The 21,387-nt window shown below is 40.0% G+C and overlaps 1 protein-coding gene across 4 annotated transcripts in view; it reads left to right on the plus strand.

The window, feature by feature from the left end:
- ZNF385D (zinc finger protein 385D) overlaps positions 1-13,335 on the plus strand; it is a 290,314-nt gene extending 276,979 nt beyond the window's left edge. For 3 of the 4 annotated variants that reach the window (XM_032488682.1, XM_032488691.1, XM_032488689.1), the window contains 3 exons: positions 6,607-6,785; positions 8,025-8,126; positions 10,314-13,335. In XM_032488682.1, the coding sequence (XP_032344573.1) occupies positions 6,607-6,785; positions 8,025-8,126; positions 10,314-10,547 (515 nt within the window). In that variant the 3' untranslated portion in view covers positions 10,548-13,335. The remainder of the gene's footprint in view (positions 1-6,606; positions 6,786-8,024; positions 8,127-10,313) is intronic. The other variant, XM_032488687.1, reaches the window with a different exon arrangement.
- The last annotated feature ends 8,052 nt before the right edge of the window (positions 13,336-21,387 follow it).

Genomic DNA, 21,387 nt, shown 5'->3' on the forward strand with positions numbered 1-21,387 from the left:
GGAGGTCTGTCATTTCATGTTTCAGGTGAAAAATACTTAAGCCAGTCAGCTGCGGTCAATGTTCATGGCCTAATTATTATCTAGACCGAAAGATTACCTGCCACTCCTATTTGCCATCTTCTAAGGTGGTATGATAAGACTTCAATTTGATTGAAAATACAGATGGAGACTCCTTTCACAATTCTGCTACTGTGCCTTCTTTAAACTTTCTACAAATGAATGGAAGACCAGTTCAGCCCCGTACTTCTCTGTGTCCTGCAAGTTCACGAAGGGCCTATGTGAGGATGACAGCTGTACTGTCTAACACAGGAACCACTAGTCTTAGGTGGCTATTTAAATTTAAGTTAATTACCAATTCAGTTGCAGTTGCAGTAGCCTCCTGTGATGAATGGCCGCCATATTGGAGAATGCAGACGGAGAACATTTCCACCCCAGAAGTTTCTATCAGACAGTGTACTAGAGCTACCATTCATAAATAATCTATTTCTGGGATTACAGTATGGCTGATTTGGGATATCTTATCTAACATGTGAGCATTCAGGGTTGAGTTTTTACGTTTGGTGACATCTTACCAATTAGCCACCAGAATGAATGACTTCAGAGTTGCGTCAAGATGTGTTTTCCTACTGGGTACTTTCATGTGCTGTTCTTGGTCAAAGTGGTTTCATGTGCAAACCAAGGAGAATGTTCAACCTATGTTATTTTTCCTACTCGTGTCTAATATAAACTCAGTGATATTTGGAACATTTCAGGACGTTTGCACTTGAAACTGTGTCCCTGCAGAGGGTGTGCCGCTTGAAGGTGAGAGGTGGGTGGGCTTTTGTTCACCTTAGACCTTTCTGTGCTCTTGCAATTTTCTACCAAGAGCAAGTGTTAACTTTCATTTAAAAAAGTAAAGGGGGGTGGAGGGTGTAGCTCAGTGGTAGAGTATGTGTTTAGCAAGCACAAGGTCCTGGGTTCAACCCCCAATACCTCCAGTAAAAATAAATAAATATAAACCTATTTACCTCCCCTCCCCTCCAAAAACACCAAAGGCCAATAATAATAATAATAATAATAAACTGAATGTTTAAAAAAATTAATAATGTAAAAACTAAAAATAAAACGAGTTACACAAAAAGTAAACCAAAATAGCTTTTTATAAATAAGACAACATTATATCTATTATTCCATGAAAGTGTCTCATTTGTCCATTTATCGAGTGTTTATTATGTGAAAACATTTTTGCTAGGCTGTCTTGGGTAATGGATATAAAAGCAATGTGGCATTTTTTCCCATGTTCTTAAGGGTCTTTTTTTTTTTTTTAATTGAAGTATAGTTGATTTAAAATGCTGTATTAGTTTCTGGTGTGGAGCATAGTGATTCAGTTATACACGTATCTGTTCTTTTTCATATTCTTTTTTCATTATATAACAATTGAATCTAGTTTCCAGTACTGTGTAGTAGGTCCTTGTTGTTTACTGATTTTTTATGTAGTAGTTGATCTGCGAATCGCAAACTCCTGATTTCTCCCTCCTTAACGGCCTTGTTTTTAAGGAGATGGGACGGGTGCCCATAAAGATTGTTAAATGCACGTCTAAAGCAGCTCGGGAAACTTTCGTGTTCCCCGTAGTCCACTGTTATGGATAAAAGAGGCTTTCTGGATGCTTGATGATCGTCCTCACATGTGGGAGGTCAAGGGTTACTGCTACATCGAGTCCACACATTCATCTTCGCATCAGACCCAGCCCGTGCTCTGCCACTGGGTCCCTGAGGCTGCAGAGCTCTTCCCTGAGCCGTCTGCGGTCACCGAGGCCGTCCCCGCTGGTGCTGGGAGGCTTCCTCCCACCCTGTTCATCGCTCTTCCTCAGAGGCCCTTTCCGATGCTGAAAGCAAGGTTGTCCTTTCCTCTGTTTTTGGACTCTTGTTTTGCGGGTCTCTACTTCCGCCTCTGCAGTTTGGACATTAGGGACATTACTGGTGAATCAACAAATTACTTTCAACCAGGGAGCCGACATAAATAACACCATTTTTTACTCATTCGGGGCATTACTTGGTCACCTGACACAGCGGATGCTGTTCTGGGTACTTAATTTTGTGGATGTGCTGATAAAAGTTAAACCAAGGTTTTCAGAGACAAAATGAAAATAACATTAATGTGGAAAATACATATCATATAGGAGGCAGGGTAATAAAAGGTTAATTTGACATTTAGAGGATAAAAAAAGAGAGAAGATAGAGTCTTGTGATGCCACTATTACAGTTCAAGTGTAGAGATGCAAGATAATTTTGTCCTTAGGAGACACAAGAGCCAGACCATGATGCCATTATATTGAATGCTGTAAATAGCCACATCAGAAAACACCTTTGCACTTTGCTGTCTGTATGGAAGGTGGTCACTTTCCTGCCCACATATCTATAAGCCGAATCCTCTGAACTTGTCTATGAGAAGGGAAACAAGTGATCACCTGCAGTCACATGGGTTTGCTAAGGGTCTATTAAATATAAATATAATACTATTAAATATCATCTCATGAGCATTCTGGAAAGTTGAACTTTAAGGTATTGAAATTTATTTTATAGAGAGGTGAATTTTGCAGACTCCGCCAGGACACATTCATCTTACAGACAAACCCCTCTGAGACTTCCTTTGTAATGTTGAGAAAGTTAATTTGACAGCGTGAATTGAGACCTAAAAATAGTCATATTTTGTCCCTATAATACCCTCTTTGAAAAGCTGTCCTAAGGAAACAACCTTAGGATAGATTTTAAAAGATTATTGAGTAGGATGTTCACTATAAAATAATTATAGAGGGAAAAAATAAAATAATACAAATGTCTAATATGAGATGAGTGGCTAAGTATATAACATTCATGTACTGTAAACCCATGTTGTCATTAAAAACCATGTGCATTTCTAAAAGTATATCGAATTCCACGGAAATTTCTACACAAAGTTACTTTAACAAGTCATCCAAACTTTTTAAAATACACATGAAAACACAGAAGATAAAAGACTGGTACGTCATGACCACTCTTAATATTTTGATATGCCTCTCCTTGGTGGAATTATGGGTTTTTGTTTTTACATTTTAAAGAAATTTTCCCAATTTTCCTGATGACTTAATGAATGATTTATTTAATTTTAAGAAGTTGTTTGTTAGTTTTCTTGCTCACCTACCTTTCCTTTATGCCAGTACCTCACCTAAGAGCCATCCCCCACTACATATTACTTTGATTTCTGCAGATGTAAGATCAATAAACATCTTGACCCAAAGTAATCAAAACCAAGCCAAAAGAGCAAACAAAATCAGTATTTCGAGGAGCATTATGACTCGCTGGATTTAACCTGTGGCTGGAGAATGGTTTTACATTTCAGGCATCATGAAAGCTGCAAATGAAGGTCACTGTCAGTGTCCGCCTTTTAAAAGTGATGGGAAGCAAATAGTCCGTTTAGCTTCTCGAAGATTCCCTCCTCTGAGGAAGAAGGAATAAAGTACAGAAGCAGCTCTGTGTCTGCCCTGCTGTGCAATCACCGAGGAGGGCACCTGCCTTGCAAGATGTTTACACAATGTCGAAACCGGACGTGATCAAATCGGCCATCACAGAGCCACTGCCTTGCAAAGCATCGTGGTTCGTGGTTCTCTGCGGAGCAGAAAGGAGCATTACAAGGGAAAAAAAAGGGGGAGGAGGGGAAACGGGGTTTGAAAGACTCAGATGAAAATCCGAGTTCAGACAAGACTGAATTAACAAAATAGAAAATTAAAGGTGTTCTGAGAGATTCCTGTGTAACCGGAATTCAGCTGGCTCCGAAATACTTAGTGGATTTCTGGCTAAATCTCCGAAGCTCTAGGAGCTTAGTGGGAAATCCACTTCCTACCAGCCAGTAATTTCAAGTAGTGTTTGCTTTGTGAGCCAGGCAAGTAACTTAACCTTCCTGAGTCTCAGTTTGTTATCTCTAAAACGGGCATAAAAATAGCACCTAGCTCATAGAAGCAGCTGTGAGGTCAATGACTTAGCGCAATTATGTACAATGTTTAGAAAATAAAATAAGTTTAAGTTCTCCTAATAATCTCTATTTTTATATTATTAATGCACATTTGATCTCTCAAGAATGGAAATGTTTTCAAATTAAGGGTACATCTTTCCTGAATTTCAGCCGTCCTCGGAAGAAATACAGCTTACGGGCGAGTCAAGCTTTAAGATCTTACAAAACCATATCATCGCTATTTAATTATGACTGATAATCTGCTATGAAATGCAGGAGGTTTAATTGTACAAAAGTTCCACTCTACCTGATGATGACCAGTCACCCTGGAGTCAGAGCAATTAGCTGAAGTTTTTCACCCAATCTTGACACAATTCTAATCATACGTGTTTGGTGTGTGTGCGTGTGCGTGAGTGTAAGGCGTGCATGAGGTGGTGTATTTAATTTTTCTAACTTTACTGGCTTCTGTGGAGAGACTGCACTCAAATAATAACGCAAAAAAATGCAATGATTTTCTGAGACGATATTTCTCCAGTGTTTACCAGTCTTCCATTTCTTCTCTTCCCCTAGCAACAGGACATAGGTGGGTCTTAGCTTGCCAAAGGTATCAGGGGAACATTTTATTTTCTGGATCTTCACCTAATATTGCTCCGCCCCTACTACTGGGGCCACATCTTTTGAATTTCCTCTCCTCTCCCTAACCCATCTGACACTCAATCCTGAGGCAAGCCACCCAGGCGAGATAAAGTCCTTACATATTGTTGAATAAGTAGAAACAGTTTTCTGATCTGTTCAGGGTGCAACTGTCAAACACCAGCTCCAATCACAGGAGATATTAACCAGAGCGAGTCCAGAGACCCTCGAGAAAGTCAAGGGTGAGACTTGTCTCCTCCTGACTGCTGCTCGGGCATTTCTAAGCCACGCTGGCCCCGGGGGATGCTTTGCAGTTTGACTGAGGAGGCTGTGTGGAAAACAAATATTTGATAAAATCACCTGTTTGGATAGAGCAGGTTGGACAATCATGTGCGCACACACTTACACATACACAGTGACACAAACACTTCTGTTTTGTATGAAGACGGCATATATGAGAGGGCAAAATCATATGTGGGTATATATAAGCATATACATACACATTCATTCATTCCTTTGTGTGTGTATGTATCTATTTCTCCCCAGAACATTGCTTGCCCTGCTCTCACCTTCATACAAAGTAGAAAGCCCTGTGTGACTAAATCACAGGGAAACAGGTGAAAACAAACCCCAGGGCACCCTTCTAGCTGCATATTTCAGCCCCTCCAGTCTTCTCATAAGATACAGACTTTTTTCTCTTTCCTTAATATGTTGAGATGTGAACATTTTCATTGCTGTGGGTAAGAATATGATACTGAAAGTGTGGAATCAAAGCTATAAAAATAAGCATTTTTTTCCTGTTGGACTCAGTAAAGTTATAATCATTTTGTAAGAGAAAAGCATATGGCTGTAAACCTGTTTCATGTGTTCATTGCTTCTTATTTAAGACGACAGTGATTGGCACCCACCTGGAATGCCCTCAACGTCTTTCTTCACTAATATTCAGTGGTTTGAGGAGGCTGGCCCAAGAATCAGAAGTCAAGATTTTTTTTTTCCCTTTGCTTCCAGAACTGATAACAATCTTATAAATACAATTAGGAAGGAGAAACCTGTAAAACAGGATTTAAAAAAAAAAATGGCAGAAAGGACATAAATGATTTCCAGAGAAAATTACATAGCAAAAGCATGTGGCTAAGTGAGACAAGTAATGAATGCTTGTCAATGCCAAGAAAAAGGAAATTGTGAGCAAAATTTTTTGAGAGAAAACTTCCATCATGAACTTTAGTGATTGAAAAAAAAAACCCCACAATTAGAGCTAAGTGGAGTTACGTTAGTTGTGTGGGACAGTCCAAAGATGGGACCATTTTAATAAAAAGAAGCACTTGTTCACAGTGCACCTGCCTGGCCCACAAATCTGCCCCTCTCATCTTTTTAGTCATTTGTTTACATTTGAAATCATATAGCCAATCAGTGTGGGCTTTACTCGACTAACAGGGCTTTTTTCTTCTTTTTTTCTTTCCATCATTAAGATCTTTATACTATTACTCATCCCCTTTGAACCTAAGCCACACGGCCAGGAAAGCTTGCCTGTATTCTGTTTACACTGTGGGTATGTAACTAGTGCCACTTCTGTAAACACACCACGTTTAAACTGATTAACATTTTCATACCTCACCTCCAACTCTACCTTTAGCAACTGAATCACTCTTCCTCATCAGCTGTCATTTATGTCCTGTTAGCATCAAGAGGAAATGAACCAAAATCACACCCACTTAATTTCATCTCAGGACTCTCTCGGGTTTACTTACTGTATGGTGCTTGTTTGTAACGGGGGTAGAGGGGGGACGTTAGACAAAGATGAGCAACTCAGCAGTGTTGTGTAAGGTGGTCGGAGCGCATTGTTACCGTTTTCTATGTCTTGAGTGTATTTCAACCACCATCCCTGGAAGACCTGCACTCAAACTAGGCATCACGTCATGTTACGGTATCGTTTTCTGGAGGCGATTACTAGCTAAGAGTTTTCTCCTCTCTTCTTTCTTTTTTTTTTTCCTAAATATTCCTGGCAGGTACTAAGCACAAAACCATGCTAGAAGCCCGGAACGGAAGCGGGACGATCAAAGCCTTCCCTCGTGCGGGTGTGAAAGGCAAAGGACCAGTTAGTAAGGGTAATACAGGCCTGCAGAACAAAACGTTTCACTGTGAAATCTGTGATGTGCACGTCAACTCGGAAACACAACTTAAACAGGTAGGCGGTGTGAATCCTAGAAGTGGAAACAGACGGGGGATGCTGATGAGCAGAAGTGTGTGCTTCCTTTGTCCTCTTTCTTTTCTGTCTTTCTCTCCCATCCTTCCATCCATGCATCCATGCATCCATCCATACATCCATGAATCCATCTATCCATCTGTCCATACATACATCTATCCATCCATCCATCTATCCATCTATCTATCCATCCATCCATCCATGCATCCATCTATCCATCCATACACACATACATCTATCCATCCATCCAACTATCCATCCATCCATCCATACATACATACATCTATTGATCATCCATCCATCCATCCACCCATCCATCCATCCACGTATCTTCTATCCACTGTCCTTATTTATTTATCCATATTTTAGCTGCTTAAGGGAATCTGAAAATGGAATGGCTTCTAAGATCTTTCAGAAATGGTCTGAAGTGAGCCTGTGCTCTTCTTATATATGAAGAGTGGGAGGAAAAGGGCAGTAGACCTTTTCTTTACCAAGTTTCCCACTCAGAAGCATTAATTCTTTTTAAAGGTCAAATTGCCATGTTCTATTTTTACTTGTTTAGCTACTTACATGCTACCGCTGATTTTATACTGTGCTATTCTTTTACTTTACGTACTTCATCACATGGTGGTGTACTGTATTTGCAAATCCTGCAGCCACCTGCTACAGGGATGACTAATTGTGTTGCATTCACTTTTCCTCTGAATAGCCTTCCAACCAGATCTGTTTTACGTTGTCAGTTGCAGGCCCAGCCTTCCTTTTCGGTTACGTTTTAGATGCATAGGTACATTATTGGACTGATTTTATGCACCTTGGCTATTTATCTTTAGAATTTAAGGGGCTGACATTCGGCTGTACAAATGTGAGGGTAAATATGAGTCTGGAAATAAATTCAGGCCTGCCTGGCCATCTTTGTTTATTTGCACATAAAATTCCTTCAGACATTTCTTTCCTTTGTAAATGTCCCTAAAAGCGGTGATCAGGAGGAAGGCCGGGAAAAGGAAGAGGCGTCTCTTTGTTAAAAATAGATTAAAATGGCTAGCATCAAAGTATCAGAGGCATCGGAATCCAAGGACAAAAGTGCGTGCTCTTTAATTTTTGTCTTTCTGCAAATTGCATGAAATAATTAATATCCTTCCTCAGGTGAAAACAATATTTATGAGGGTTTTTTTAGGGGGATGATTTTTTTTAAGCTGTCATTTTTTTCATTGCTTTTAATAGCACATTAGCAGTAGAAGACACAAAGACAGAGCTGCTGGGAAGCCCCCGAAACCCAAATACAGTCCTTACAACAAACTGCAGAAAGCAGCACATCCACTGGGGGTGAGTGTCCTTTTTGCTTCCAAATAGACAGTAGCCGTTAATGTCCTGCAGTCTGCTCGCTGAACTTGGATTATGATTTTTTTGTCAGTTACTAAGTGAAATAAACAAGATACCTAAGTAAAGACAAACAATTGATTTGAAAGCCCACCCCCTACTTCACCCACAGAATTACTGGTTTCATGAGTGGTCTGGGTGTCTTGTCACCACCAGCCACCACCCAGTATCTCATCTTTTTACCTGGGCTCAGGTTCACGACAGAGCATGGGGACAGGGTGGTGGGCCGGTGGGGAAAACCAAACTCTTGGAGTCGTTTAAGTCATGGCATGAAATCCGAACTTGAGGTTAGTGGGTACTGTTAGGAAAGTTGAGGGAAAAACAAGTTCTTGCATCTCCTTTTGAGTATCTACAAGAGACAAAGCATTGGTATTACTGATTCTGCCCACAAGTCTAGGTTTTGAATAACACAGTTTAAAAGGCATGGCTAATTTTTTTTTTTTTAATTATCTACCTAAGGAAACTATCTAAGGCCTGGGAAATACTTCCTGAGACATGATCTCTTGCTATTACCCCAAATATGCCTTTTAGATTAGTAAGCCTACAGCTACTGATGCCCTGACCTAGAAAGTCTGTAGGCGTTTAGGGGAAATCTGTAAACCTCCTGACATTTCAGGTTAATATTAATGAGCATGTGCTTTTTTCTCTGGTTGGAATGATCATAGCTTTCATCAGAGAGACCCAGGGCTCTGCATTCTTTAGCTGTAATAAACTATCACTGCGTGTATAAAAAATTTAAGAACAATTGATCTACAGGATATACTGAATTATGCATTTTGAAATCTGTTTTCATCAAAATAGATCTTATTAATAATCAGTGCTACGTGTGCGGCTGACACGTGAAAAGACAGTTAAAGGAAAACTGCAGTCAACTATTAGGAGACCTCAGAATGAGTTGACCCAATTCATTTCGTTGTACCACCCATTTTTATGCAAATGAAGTCACTCTAGTCTTTGGCACAGAATCCATTTTAGCTGCATGGAGAGGCCATGGATTGTGCACGGAGCTGAGGTTTTCAGCACCACCAGTCATTACCTTGAGTGCTATTTCTGACCCCTGTTGATGCAGCTGTCAACAAACAAGTGAAAGGTTCCTTAAGAAACAGAGAAGTCAAACTGCGTTCATGTTAGCATCCAAAACCTCCTGCTTAACTATCACTGTTCCTGTCTCCAGACATGGGATCATCCCCTCCCTGAGAATTAGTCATCTTACTAATGCAACTAGTCAGAGAATGAACTGGGTTTGTAGCGAGGGACTGAGAGGACATGGCTACCAGTGTAAGCAAAACATGAAAAACTTGTGGGGAGAGAACTTTGCTCCTTTACTGAAAGTGGAATTTTTTTATCTCTACATCTCTTGATCAGTCCCTCTCACCTTGCTACGCTGCTACCTTACACACTTGAGGCCTCTTAATAGTCGTTGACAGCATTAATAAATCTCTCTTTAGAAATGTCTAGTCCCATAGAAAACAAACTTACGGTTCCAGGGGGTAAAGGGAGAGGGGTGCTGGAGGGATAAATTGAGAGTTCAGGATTTGCAGAGACTAACTCCTATACAGAAAATAGATAAAACAGTAGGGTCCTACTGTCTAGCACAGGGAACTATAGTCAATACCTTGTAATAGCCTATAATGGGAAAGAACCTGAAAAAGAATATTTATGTACAACTGAATCACCATGCTGTACACCTGAAATTAACATGGCAGTGTAAACCGACGATACTTCAATTAATTAATTAATTTTATTTAATTTTTTAAAAAAGTTAAAATGTCTATTTCCTCATCATTAAAGTGTATGTAAAGAGTGGAGCAAAAATTCCCTATTTTTTCCAAGACTAATACTTTCCCACGAAGTATATTTATCAAGGGAAACAAGATGAATTAAGGTTGCCGAGTCCTTTTCTGGAGGACTTTTCCATCTCCGAGGTGAGCCATTTTCCAGGCTCTCCAAGCTCTTCCGAAAGGGGGAACGTTTTACCCTCTCCCTTCTTCGCAGTGTCAGTTCACAGGTGCGAGTTTCTCACTGTAGTCGTGCTGAAACGCTGCCCCTCGTTGGCGATGCTCGGTGCAGACTTCAAACGTTTCTTCTTCTACTCTTTTTTTTTTTCCCCCTCTCTCTCTCCCCCTCTTGCAGGTCAAATTAGTATTTTCAAAAGAACCTTCCAAGCCATTGGCTCCGCGAATCCTCCCGAACCCGCTGGCCGCAGCGGCGGCGGCTGCTGCGGTGGCCGTGAGCGCCCCCTTCAGTCTGCGAACTGCTCCTGCAGCCACGCTCTTCCAGACGTCGGCCCTGCCGCCCGCGCTGCTGCGCCCGGCGCCCGGGCCCATTCGGACCGCCCACACCCCCGTGCTGTTCGCTCCCTACTGAGTGCGGGCGTCCTTGTACTGCAATAATTTTTTTTTTCCCAAAAAACACACAACAGAACAAACAAAAGAGAACTATGCAGTGTTTATTTATAGTTTAAAGTATCTCTGAAGAGCCAGGACTTTTGATAGTGAATTGAAAAGATGATTAAAACAAAAAAAAAAAAAAAAAAAGGAGGGAGTTTGGGGGGCGGGCGGGAGGGAAGGCTGGCATTTTCTCCAAATTAAAGAAGCATTCCTCTGGAACTTTCCTTGAGTGTGTTAGAAGTGATCTCCAGCATTGACTCGTAGTGGTGTCTAGAAATTTCTGAAGCCTTTGTGACTGTGCTTTTGGGCACTCGTTCCCCCTGCATTGTATTTCCTGCTTTATGAGACAACTATACATTGTCTAAGGGCATTAACTGGTTCCAATGTGTATATAATAATTTACTCTGTAGATTAAAATAATACAGAAAAAAAAAAGGAAAAAACAAAAGCAACACTGTGAATAGTAGAGCCCGTGCAGGTCCTCTTGCTCTGACAGCAGTTACTGGGTATTTATCCCAACAAAAGTAGATACAGTAGATGTCTTGTAAAACAGTAGTGCTGTGTCTCAACCTATGCCACTAGGTTTTAAAGAATTGCAAAAGTTAGGATGAACAACTGTGTCATGCCAGTAAGCAGTCAAAAGACGAACGACACCGGATGGTGTGGTGAAGGTCCCCGGTCCACGTTATCCCCTCCTCCCCAGCTTGGAGATGACTGTAAGTTCAGAACAAAAGAACAGGGCGAGGCATAGAGGTGGGAGAGAGGTCAGTAAAACTGGTTGGTTTCCTACAAAGTACATTTCCCCCAACCCTGAAACAGTGTTGCTGGAAATAGGGAAGTGTTTGTGAAGAATCTATACGTGAAAACAGGTAAACTGGGGCATCATGGGTGTGTAGAAGGAAATCCGTACAACTGTTCTGTTTCACAGGAAAGGGGCGTTCCTAACCTAGCATGAGAATGCAAAGTAAAGTTTTTCCATGTTAGTACATAACCGATACAAACACAGAACATTGCATCTCTACAGTATCCCCTTTATATCATACCAGTAGGGTTGTCTCTTAGGCAAAGGTTTCTCCTTTGAATAGGATGGTAGACATTATCTCTCGTGGGGCTTTTTTGTTGTTGTTGTTGTTTTTATAGATTTCCTACTGACATGATATAAACAATTAATATATATTTAAATGTTAGTGAAACAAGAAAAATGAGCCTGAATTCATTGCAGACCAAGGCTATAGAATTAAAAAAATATATACTGGTAAGATGCACTCGACCATCATTTCTCTAGTGGAGTTGTGAAGTCCTGACAGCCTTCGATATTTACCATAAGGCTGGAAAGGAGTTGATGTTTTACCTTTAAAACAAGATTTATCAGGGGTATATATAAATATATGTATATTGTATATATGTTAGATTAAGAGAATAACTTATAAAAAAGAAAATCTATATAAAATAATTATATAACCATCCCATGTTACATGTTATCATTAAGTTGGTAACAAATGGCATAAAAATAGCTGTGCCTTTAATTTGTGATAAAGGCTATTTGCTTTTTTTCCCGTAGAAAGCTAACACGTACCTGTCCCTATGGCGGGGTTCAATGCAGCCAGCCTGTTGCGTTAATAAGAACAATGACATTCAAACTTAGAACAAGGATAAGACATGTACGAATCCACTCTATCAGATTTAGGTTTAGAGAGAAAAAAAAAATATTTTTGAAAAGGTTTTTGTAAAGACTATTTAAAAATCTAGGGAAAGGCTAGGTATGGCCTTCCTGAAACCTGCTCTTAGCTAAATTGTAGTCAGCTTGGGAGAGGTCTCAAGATTCAAGATGAAACCATTTGAGAGATGGGTATTTAGCATTTGTCGTTTTATATTTAAGAAACACCCATAACGTGCTTGGTGCTCAACATTACACATGGTCTCTGGAGTTCTTCTCTGTCATCTAGCTAAAGACGTTTGTCATATAAACGTACCTTTAAAGCAGTTGACTTTATGTATCTTTTGTTAAACAAGCAACCAAAACAGAAAAGGAAGGAAGGAAGGAGTGAGGAGGGCAGGTAGGAAGGAAAAGAAAAGTGCTCCATCAGTCTTTTGTAAAAGGGATTTCAAACCACGTAGGTTAAACACGTAGGTTAAAATTGAAATTTGTTTTTGAGGGTATTTTGCCTTTATCAGTATCTCTACCCTCTGGTCTTAGCAAGCACTTCCTTTTCCCACTCTCAGACCCTGCCGGTTCAGCCAGGTAGAGAGTCCACAAGTTTGTTGTCTGGGGCTGTGTCTCTGTACCCCACGTGACCAGCTTCTGACCATTCTGAACTTCCATTTTCTTTTTCTGCCACATAAAATATTTTCATCTGTTCACTCTTAAGTCAGCCTGAATCCCTGTCCAACAAACTTGACAGCTCTAAAACCTCTCTTTCTGCTGGAGGACTTAATGTTAATGGATGCAGTCTTACTACAATGTACTTCCACTGTTCTTCCCCATTTTCACCAAAGTGAATGAGCCAGGCCACCAGCGGTCAGGGCCTGTGGGCTACGAGAGTCCTGGATCACAAGGTGTTATTAACTTTCATGATTTGCTGGGAACAAACAAATCAGCCATATTTTCTCCATCAGCCATATGAGAAACCTCAGAAGTACCTGAATCCCTTCTGCCTCACTTCACTATGGAACCATTTTTGTTTAAATGGTCGCTAACATTGGAGTTGTAACCATCAGTTGTCTCTTACTCACTACCTAATAAAGGATGAAGCCTAACCACAGAACTCAGAGTGGATTCTCTGTGAATTGTTTCCGCCCCATTCCGTGTATCTCTCAGCACCAGACCCACATCTGTTACTGTTCAGACTGCTATAAAGCTCTAGCCTTTCCCTTGGGGAACTTCTTTTCATGAATAAAAAGCAATGATTCAGATTGGTCCACAGTGATGCTCGGAAAATCCCCAAGGGTGGTCTGATTTGATGGTTATATATCCCTTCCCACGCGTCACACCCATGGCAGGGAAGTGTTCATTGGAAACAAATCTAAATGCATTGCAAGAGTCCAGTGCCACTGGAAAAAGCATTGTTGCACCTCATCCAGATTATCTGGACAAGTGGAAACAAACCGTCGTTGGGAAGGTACTGTGTTTCTCTTCTGGGAAAACAGGTGATTCCAAGTGACAAATCGCTCCTCTCCCTGGTCCTGAACTTTGAAGAGTGGGGGATCTGCTCCCATAAGCAAACACGACTGGCTTTGGGCGATTTATCTCATCACTGCCTCCTCTCAAAGGCTTGCAGTCTTTAGGTGCGGTTGGGTTTCCATCCATCTATTGCAGTAATTCGTTGCCGTTACCATCAGAGATCTAATTTGGTTTTCTGAAAGGTGCTACGTATTTTGCTGCCACGAAACTATTTAGCCAACAGAATGTACTCATTTGGAAATGAAAAGAGCAGGAAATCATAAAACAAAGGAGTAAAAATGCAAAGGTATATAAAAACAGGATTATTCAAAGTTTATTGTGGACGTGCTCATGGACACATCTAAGGCCCAGAACTACACTACACAGTAGACAGATGTGAGCATTAAATTTCACTTACGATTAAATTTTAAATTGATATCTTTGTCTCCACACCCACGTCATGTTTCAGCTTCCCTGAAGAAATCAAATCACAAAACGCAACAATGACTAGAGTGGTCTAGAGACCTCTTCCTTGGAGTCTGAATTGACCTGCAGAATTACCTGTCTGTTCGTTAGCACAAATGGCATTGCATTGATAACTCGTACACAGGAAAGCAGCATAGAGTGGCGACAAGAGCAGTGAGCCTGGAAACAGCCAGTTTATTGTGGACTTTGTCTCTGCCCAGCAGGGTAACATTTAAATAGTCAACATCTGCCTTGCCCTTAATTTCTTTATCAGTAATGTGGGTGAGAGTGCATACAGGCTGGGCTGGTTAACTGTTTCTGCTAACTGTCTCTCATCCCTTGGAACAAAACCGCTTTTTTATAGTGAGCCCCAGATGGCTGCTCAAATACTTGCATTTGCTCAGAAAAGCGTTCTGTATTCCTTTCCCTCCTGAGTATGCATCTCACGGGAGGTCATGCACTTCATCTGTCAGAACGTAGACCTCACCAGTGATTATCGGAGGAGTTCCTAATTCACGCTGGGTTTACAACAAAGTCACTTAGGATAGACTGCATTGATTTTCTAGTCCTAAAACATAATACATTCTGAAATAATAAATACCCACCCCAGTAAAAGCAATGGAAAGTTGACAGTGTGGGTGTGAAGGGGAAAACAGATGTGTTTCCTCCTCATTCTTTCTGCAGTGCTGTCTCCCTGCAGCGGGAAGGGACCCCATCTGAGGCAGGACTGATCTTGTCGTGGGTTTGCGTGTGTTTTAGCTAACGGCCACCTTATTAAGACCACTTCCAGCACAACCAAAGGATATCAGTTACACCCTCTTGTTATTGTTACAGCAAGAACTTGGGAGGCTGAGTCCTGACAGTGAGTGTTTTACAAACTGATTGCTGTTGGTTCTCATTAAAAGGGCAGATTTATTTCTGGAGCATCTCTTCTGGTCTTTCTGTGGTGTCCTCAGTAGCGGCAGTGAGGACCATCAGGCAGTGAAATGGATCATGGATGCGGCAAGTCTCCATCGCCTACTTACCTTGTGCTGAGAGGGGTATCCGAGCTTCCATGAAAGATGGATGCGCTGATACATCCTCCTCGAGTGGCCTACGAGGTCGTTACTTCCAGAAATAGACTTACTGCTTAGCAGAGTTACGAATGGTGATGGACGCCGGGTTCTACACTGGGAAAACCTCACAGGCGCAACGTGATTAGAAAGTCCATGCAGGTTACAAAGGGTCGCAGAGTTTAAAGGATTCCCTAGCTGTATCACATCAGTGCTCAGGTGTGAAAGGACCAAGAATTGCCTTCAATCTGAGCATCTTCTCCTCCCTCTTCTTAGGGCTGGAAAGCCACCTTCCTAGATGGTTGACTCCAGAAACTGCCAAAACGTGGAGTCAGATCTGACGATGAATATATATGACCGAGGTGAGAACGGGGTCAGTAGAAACTTGGGTCATACTCTCTTCATGATTCACAAGTCAGCTCTAAAAGCAATTTCCAAAGAGTAGAGCTACAATGATTTGGGAACAAAAAAAGTATAAACATAAGCACTTGTATAAACATAAGCACTTGTGACCAGGTCGAAGATCACTACGTCTATGTCTATATGAGTATGAATGAGGATGGAGGTAATAGGCATTTTTCACAATAGGAGATTCAAAGTCATTTTTCCCTGTTATCATTTTTCAAAATCTTTGTTTCTCTTAATGGTTAGGTTGGTTTTACTTTAAGAGAAGGAACTCTGGTTACACACGTGGGAACCCTAATCATCGTAGGACACTGGAGGGGTTGCCAGATCTAATACCAAGGTACTATGCTCTCCAGTAAAGTTCTTCTGCTAGTAGTTTGATTTGGGTAATGCAACTGTATCATTTCATACAAGCTACTGACTTTGACTACAGCAGCCAAACCCCTGTCAAATCTTCTTCAAATCCAGGTCGTGTGTAGGATGTGGTTAAAAAAAAAAAAAAAAAAAAAAAAAAAAGCTAAAGAAAATTAGCAAAAAGGAGATTCCTCTACTGGGGGCCCAGATTACATTTTTTTTTTTCCCCAAGAAACACTTTGTTTTAAGCCACTCTATTTGATTGTCCAAATCTAATGAGCCATGAATCCTTTGAGAAACCGTTACGGAGTGTTTAAGCCACGGTGAGAGTGTGTGGAATTTTATTAACCACAAATAAAAATGTGAGAATTATTGGATATTTGTCAACTCAGTTTAAAATACAGTATCGTATAATTTCAGTGTAGGACACTGGGGCCAGAAGGGGCGAATACTGGGTAAAGACCCTCCGTTAGATGTTTTGTGTGTGTTGACTGTGCTAATATGATTAGAGAGAGAAAAGAAATAAAGTCCTCAAAATTCTACTAAGTTTAGCTTTCATGAAATCATCATGAAGGATTTCATGGGATGTCATCTTCTTTGTAAAGGGATTATGGGGAAAAATGTGTGGAGGTGCTGGATATTGGGGGAAAGCCTTGTGACCAAGGGATTGGTCAGAACTGAACATCACAAAACAATGATCATGGTTTCTAGGTTCAGCACAAATTATCTGTGAGGAAACTGGGCCAACTCAATATTTGGAGGATTCCCTTCTGAAAAAAAATAAAAAATAATAATGAAATAAAGGTGAAATTTTTTTTTAAAAAGGCTGAATTTAGTAAAGGCAAGTCATTTGCCTCTCAAAATTGGTTCCAAAATCTAAGGCTAATTTCTATACATTTCAATAAAATTGTTCTAAGAGGCTTTTTATACTTAGTGTTCATGTTCCTACATACTATTTAAAATGGAACTGATCTGCTGCCAGAGCGCCTTTATATGTACCTATAGTAGACATTGAATTTTGTCCTGAAAAAAACTTGATGGATTGTTTTAAGAGACATTGCCTTAAACACAAATGGAGTTACACGCAGAGAACATTGTCTTTCTTGGGAAATTTACTAATCACATTTTTTCCATTTCTTTTTTATCAATTTAAATCTTATGTCAGTTCAACTAAGATTTCCTTGCTTAATGGTAATTTAGCATTTCTGATAGTGACGTTTAATTTACTGGAATTTTACAATTAATTTTCAGTTGTTTCCTTAGAGTGGTCACTCAACAGAAAATTTAGTATTAGCCAATGTATGATATAATATTCAACTTCCACAAAACGGGAGGTTTGGCTATTTTTTAAATGATTTTTTTTAACATTTTTTATTGATTTATAATCATTTTACAATGTTGTGTCAAATTCCAGTGTAGAGCACAATTTTTCACTTATACTTGAACATATATATATTCATTGTCACATTTTTTTCTCTGTGAGCTACCATGAGATCTTGTGTATATTTCCCTGTGCCGTACAGTATAATCTTGTTTATCTATTCTACAATTTTAAAATCCCGTCTATCCCTTCCCACCCTAAATGATTATTCTTAACAATAGAACTACAAACAGACTCTAGCAAATGAATTGAGTCGTATTTACTGAGGCTGTTTACTGACGTGAGCCAATTTAAGCCTTAGTCTCAAGATCTAAAGACAGCCTTATCCACATGCATTTAGTGACCACATATTGAAGGCTATATTTGTTTTTGACAACCAGGCTTTGGATTGGAAGCTTTGTCATTAACATTTTTAAAGACTGAGTAGTATTTTCAAATTTTAAGAAAATACACTATGATTTGTCCACATTTTGTAACCCTACAGGAAAAAGAAGACAGCTTAAGGTAAAATGATTGATGTGATTTTTTTCTTCCCTTATGTTCTCATAACTTAGACAACACAAGTAGGGCTTTGTCCAGTATCAGCCGCTTGGCAAAACGTTTCATAAGGTTGTACCTGGCAACAGTAAAACCTCATAGTCCAAAGAGCATTACCACAAATATTGAAGAGGTACAGAAGACATGGCTATCTTGATTTTATCCAAAAAAAAGGAAAAAAATAGAATGAATTCAAGGATTTAAAAAACTGACTTACGAGTCACGCTGAGAGGAGTCCCCGATTCATCAGTCAGCTACAGTGATGCTTCGTTGGGGTAGAATCCACAGCTTCATCTTTATCCGCTCATGTGGGGACGTGGCTTGGGCTGCAGAAGCCAAACATGCTCAGGTTGCAAATTTGTGCCGCCTTCTCAGCCTATGTGTTCAGTAAATGACCTGGCTCTTTTCACCTTGCCAGATCACGCTGAACAACCTTTCATCAAAGTCCCCAGGTGGACTCGGACAGTCGAGTTAGCATTTCTTTGCAGGTGTTTTACATTTTGAGCACTGAATTATGATTATTTGTGTTGTTGTTATTACTTATTTTCATTGCAGACCCAAAGAGTGGCCCCTTGTGTGCCACTAAAGCCCTAAATTCAAAATCATAATAATAATCAGGACAATCCACATAACTGGTACCACACTGTTCTTCTAAGTCCCGTAATCAAATCCCCTCATCTGCAAAAAATTTCCAAGATATGGAATGAAGCTGCTATCAATTTTATTGACTCGGAAATGTAAGATGTCAAACATATACCTATACTAAGTTAAACTTGCAGCTGTGAACAAGCTAATCTCTCTCTCTTTTTTTTAAAAAAATCAGGAATTCTTTAAGAAGTTTTCAGTTTCAATAAAAGAAAGACACTAGCGGTATTTTTATGGGATGCAAGCTCCCTAGTTCCTTCAGCAGTCCTGGAAACATGCAGAGCCATTCTTTCCTGTCTCTCTGACGATTTCAAAATTACTGGTGGTTCCAGGAAATTGGTTCATTTACATCTTTATTATTCACTTAGTTCATGAGATGAAGACGGTTGCTCAGTTTCCTCTCATCCGTAAATAGCCCACAGGCAATGTATCCAGTTTGGGAAATATTTTTCTTAAGTTTTAAGGCTCTTGGGAAGAGGATCATTAGAACAAATTAAGCTTGTAATCTGCATATTCTTCTCTGCTTGTTTGGAACCTTTTGCCATTCCAAGAAGTGCAGAAAAACTGCATAACACAATTGTTCCGAGTGCCAACCAAGACATTTAGTGACTCACAGAACATGTGTCTCATGACTGTTTCTCAAAAGAAATGTGTTGTTTGACAGGGGAAAAAAAATGTAAAATACTGTGTGTTTGTTCGTCTCTAAATGACGCTCCTCCGTCGCCCCTCTGTCCTCCCTTGTTAGAAAGACAAGAGTTCTCATCTTTAAACTAACTGCTTGGTACATTTCAATTCCGTGTAAGACAGAATCATTATTTTATTTGTAACTTTGAAACCCAGTGGTTATCCCTTGCTGAAATAAAATCCCAGTGCAGACAAGAGTTTGCAGGATAATAGTCCATGTTTCTACAGGACTGAAAAAGGATGTTTTGGGCTTTGGTGGGGGGTTTTGGGTTTGTTTTGTTCTGTTTGCCTGAACAAAGCTTTTTAACAAATTTTAATTAGCTCCCAAATGTGTCTTTTCAAAGAGAAAGAGGATTTTTTTTTAAGTTCAAAATTCTGATTTCTCATGAAAAATCAGAAAAATCTAAGAGCCCTGGTACTGCATACAGGGTGACTGTTGGCTACATTGAGCTGACTTCCCCCTGTGGACAAAGCAGGGAAGTGCAATTTATTGTGATCTACACTCTAGAGGCCCCAGGAACTGCTTCCTGCCAGTCCCCAGCAATCATTGGGTTATTGGCTCTCACCTACCATGAACTCTTTTGGCAGCTAATCTTTAGGGTCCTCTCCATCCCTGTATCCTCTCCCCCAGTTCCTTGTTGCCAGGTTCATCTTGTAACGCTTTGGCTTTTCATTTTGGATAAGCAGTTTCATAAGGGAGCAATATTTTGCAAACATCATTGTCAGTAAAGGTTCCCTTCACCAGAATATGACCAGTGGCAAATTAATAATGAGAATGTGTGTGGGATTTCTTGGAGTTGATGCCCAGGAAAGATTTGATTCAGGCAGTGGGTGACTATATTGGAGAGGAGATTCTGTCATTCTCTCTGCATTTTCCTTCCGGAGGGTTCGGCTTCAGTTAATAACAGAAATTGGATTTCAGGAAGAAACATCAAACATATTTCATATGAAAACAAGCTCGTATCTTTTCTATTCTTTCTTCAAGAATAGAAGAAATAATATGTTCTTTTCTTGAACATGAAGAAAAATTCAGAAATAATAATGTTTCTGAACAGAACTTTGCTCCATTTTGGTTCTTTTTTTTTTTTTTTTGGAGTCACATACAACTTTCCTCCGAATACCTGGAAGCTGCCAGATTACTAGTTTGAATAAAAGCTGTACAAAAATATTTTTATTATTGACTTGTGAAATAATTCCTTCCTGTATTTAAGAACAGCATTCAAAATATAGAATTAACCGTACCGTGCAAAGTTTCTATCATTATTGTCTGCCTGGCCAATGAACTGACTCATCGACATTGATCAACATCCGTGATTTTTAAATTGCTAATTATCTAACAGCAAAGATCTCTTTCATGCTGTTTTGCTTAGAAACAGAGCACCATGGCTGATCATAAGTTTCTGTTGAGTATTCCAAGTCAGGAGGCCAAGCCAAAGCTGGATTTGGAATCTTGACTAACATACAACTTCACATTTTTCAAAGTGTGTAATCCAGGCATTGTGAATAACTTCTGGCCAAGTCCTAGGAAATTGTTCATAGTCTTCCTAAACATAGCCTGGGAATTGTTATGCTGGAGCTAAAATCAAATGTCAGCTAAGGTCTGATGCCGGGGAAAACAATCAGATCAGTACTGAATTACCTTCCTGTTAAAGACTTCACCTTCCAGTGCTAATTATTAGTTTATCGTGTTTTATTCATTAATCGGAATTATTTTCAAGCGTGTCAGAGCATTTCAGGTGGGTTGGGTTATGATGAGAAAGACCACACGAACATCCCCTCTGCAAGTTTGTGATGCATTTAGCTAAAGATGTGGTTCTCAATGGAAGCAAAATGCTTTACAGGGTAGGAGGAAGCAAACCCTCTTCCACCCACTGTTTTCTACTCTCTCGATTCTGTCTAGGTGAGAAGTGGGAGAGGCAGGGGCACAACTGCTGACAACACCTGCTGCAGATGTGATTTTTTTCCAGATTCATTAAGAAAAGCACAGGTTATGCCGAATTGTTGCCATCGCATACTAGCTATGTCAGTTTCCTAGGGCTGCTGAAATAAACTATCATAAACTCTGATGGCTTAGAACAACAGAAATTCATCCTCTCCCAATTCTGGAGGCTAGAAGTCCAAAGTCAATGTGTCA

Source organism: Camelus ferus, chromosome 1 (genome assembly GCF_009834535.1).
Source record: "Camelus ferus isolate YT-003-E chromosome 1, BCGSAC_Cfer_1.0, whole genome shotgun sequence".
Classification (NCBI taxonomy): domain Eukaryota; kingdom Metazoa; phylum Chordata; class Mammalia; order Artiodactyla; family Camelidae; genus Camelus; species Camelus ferus.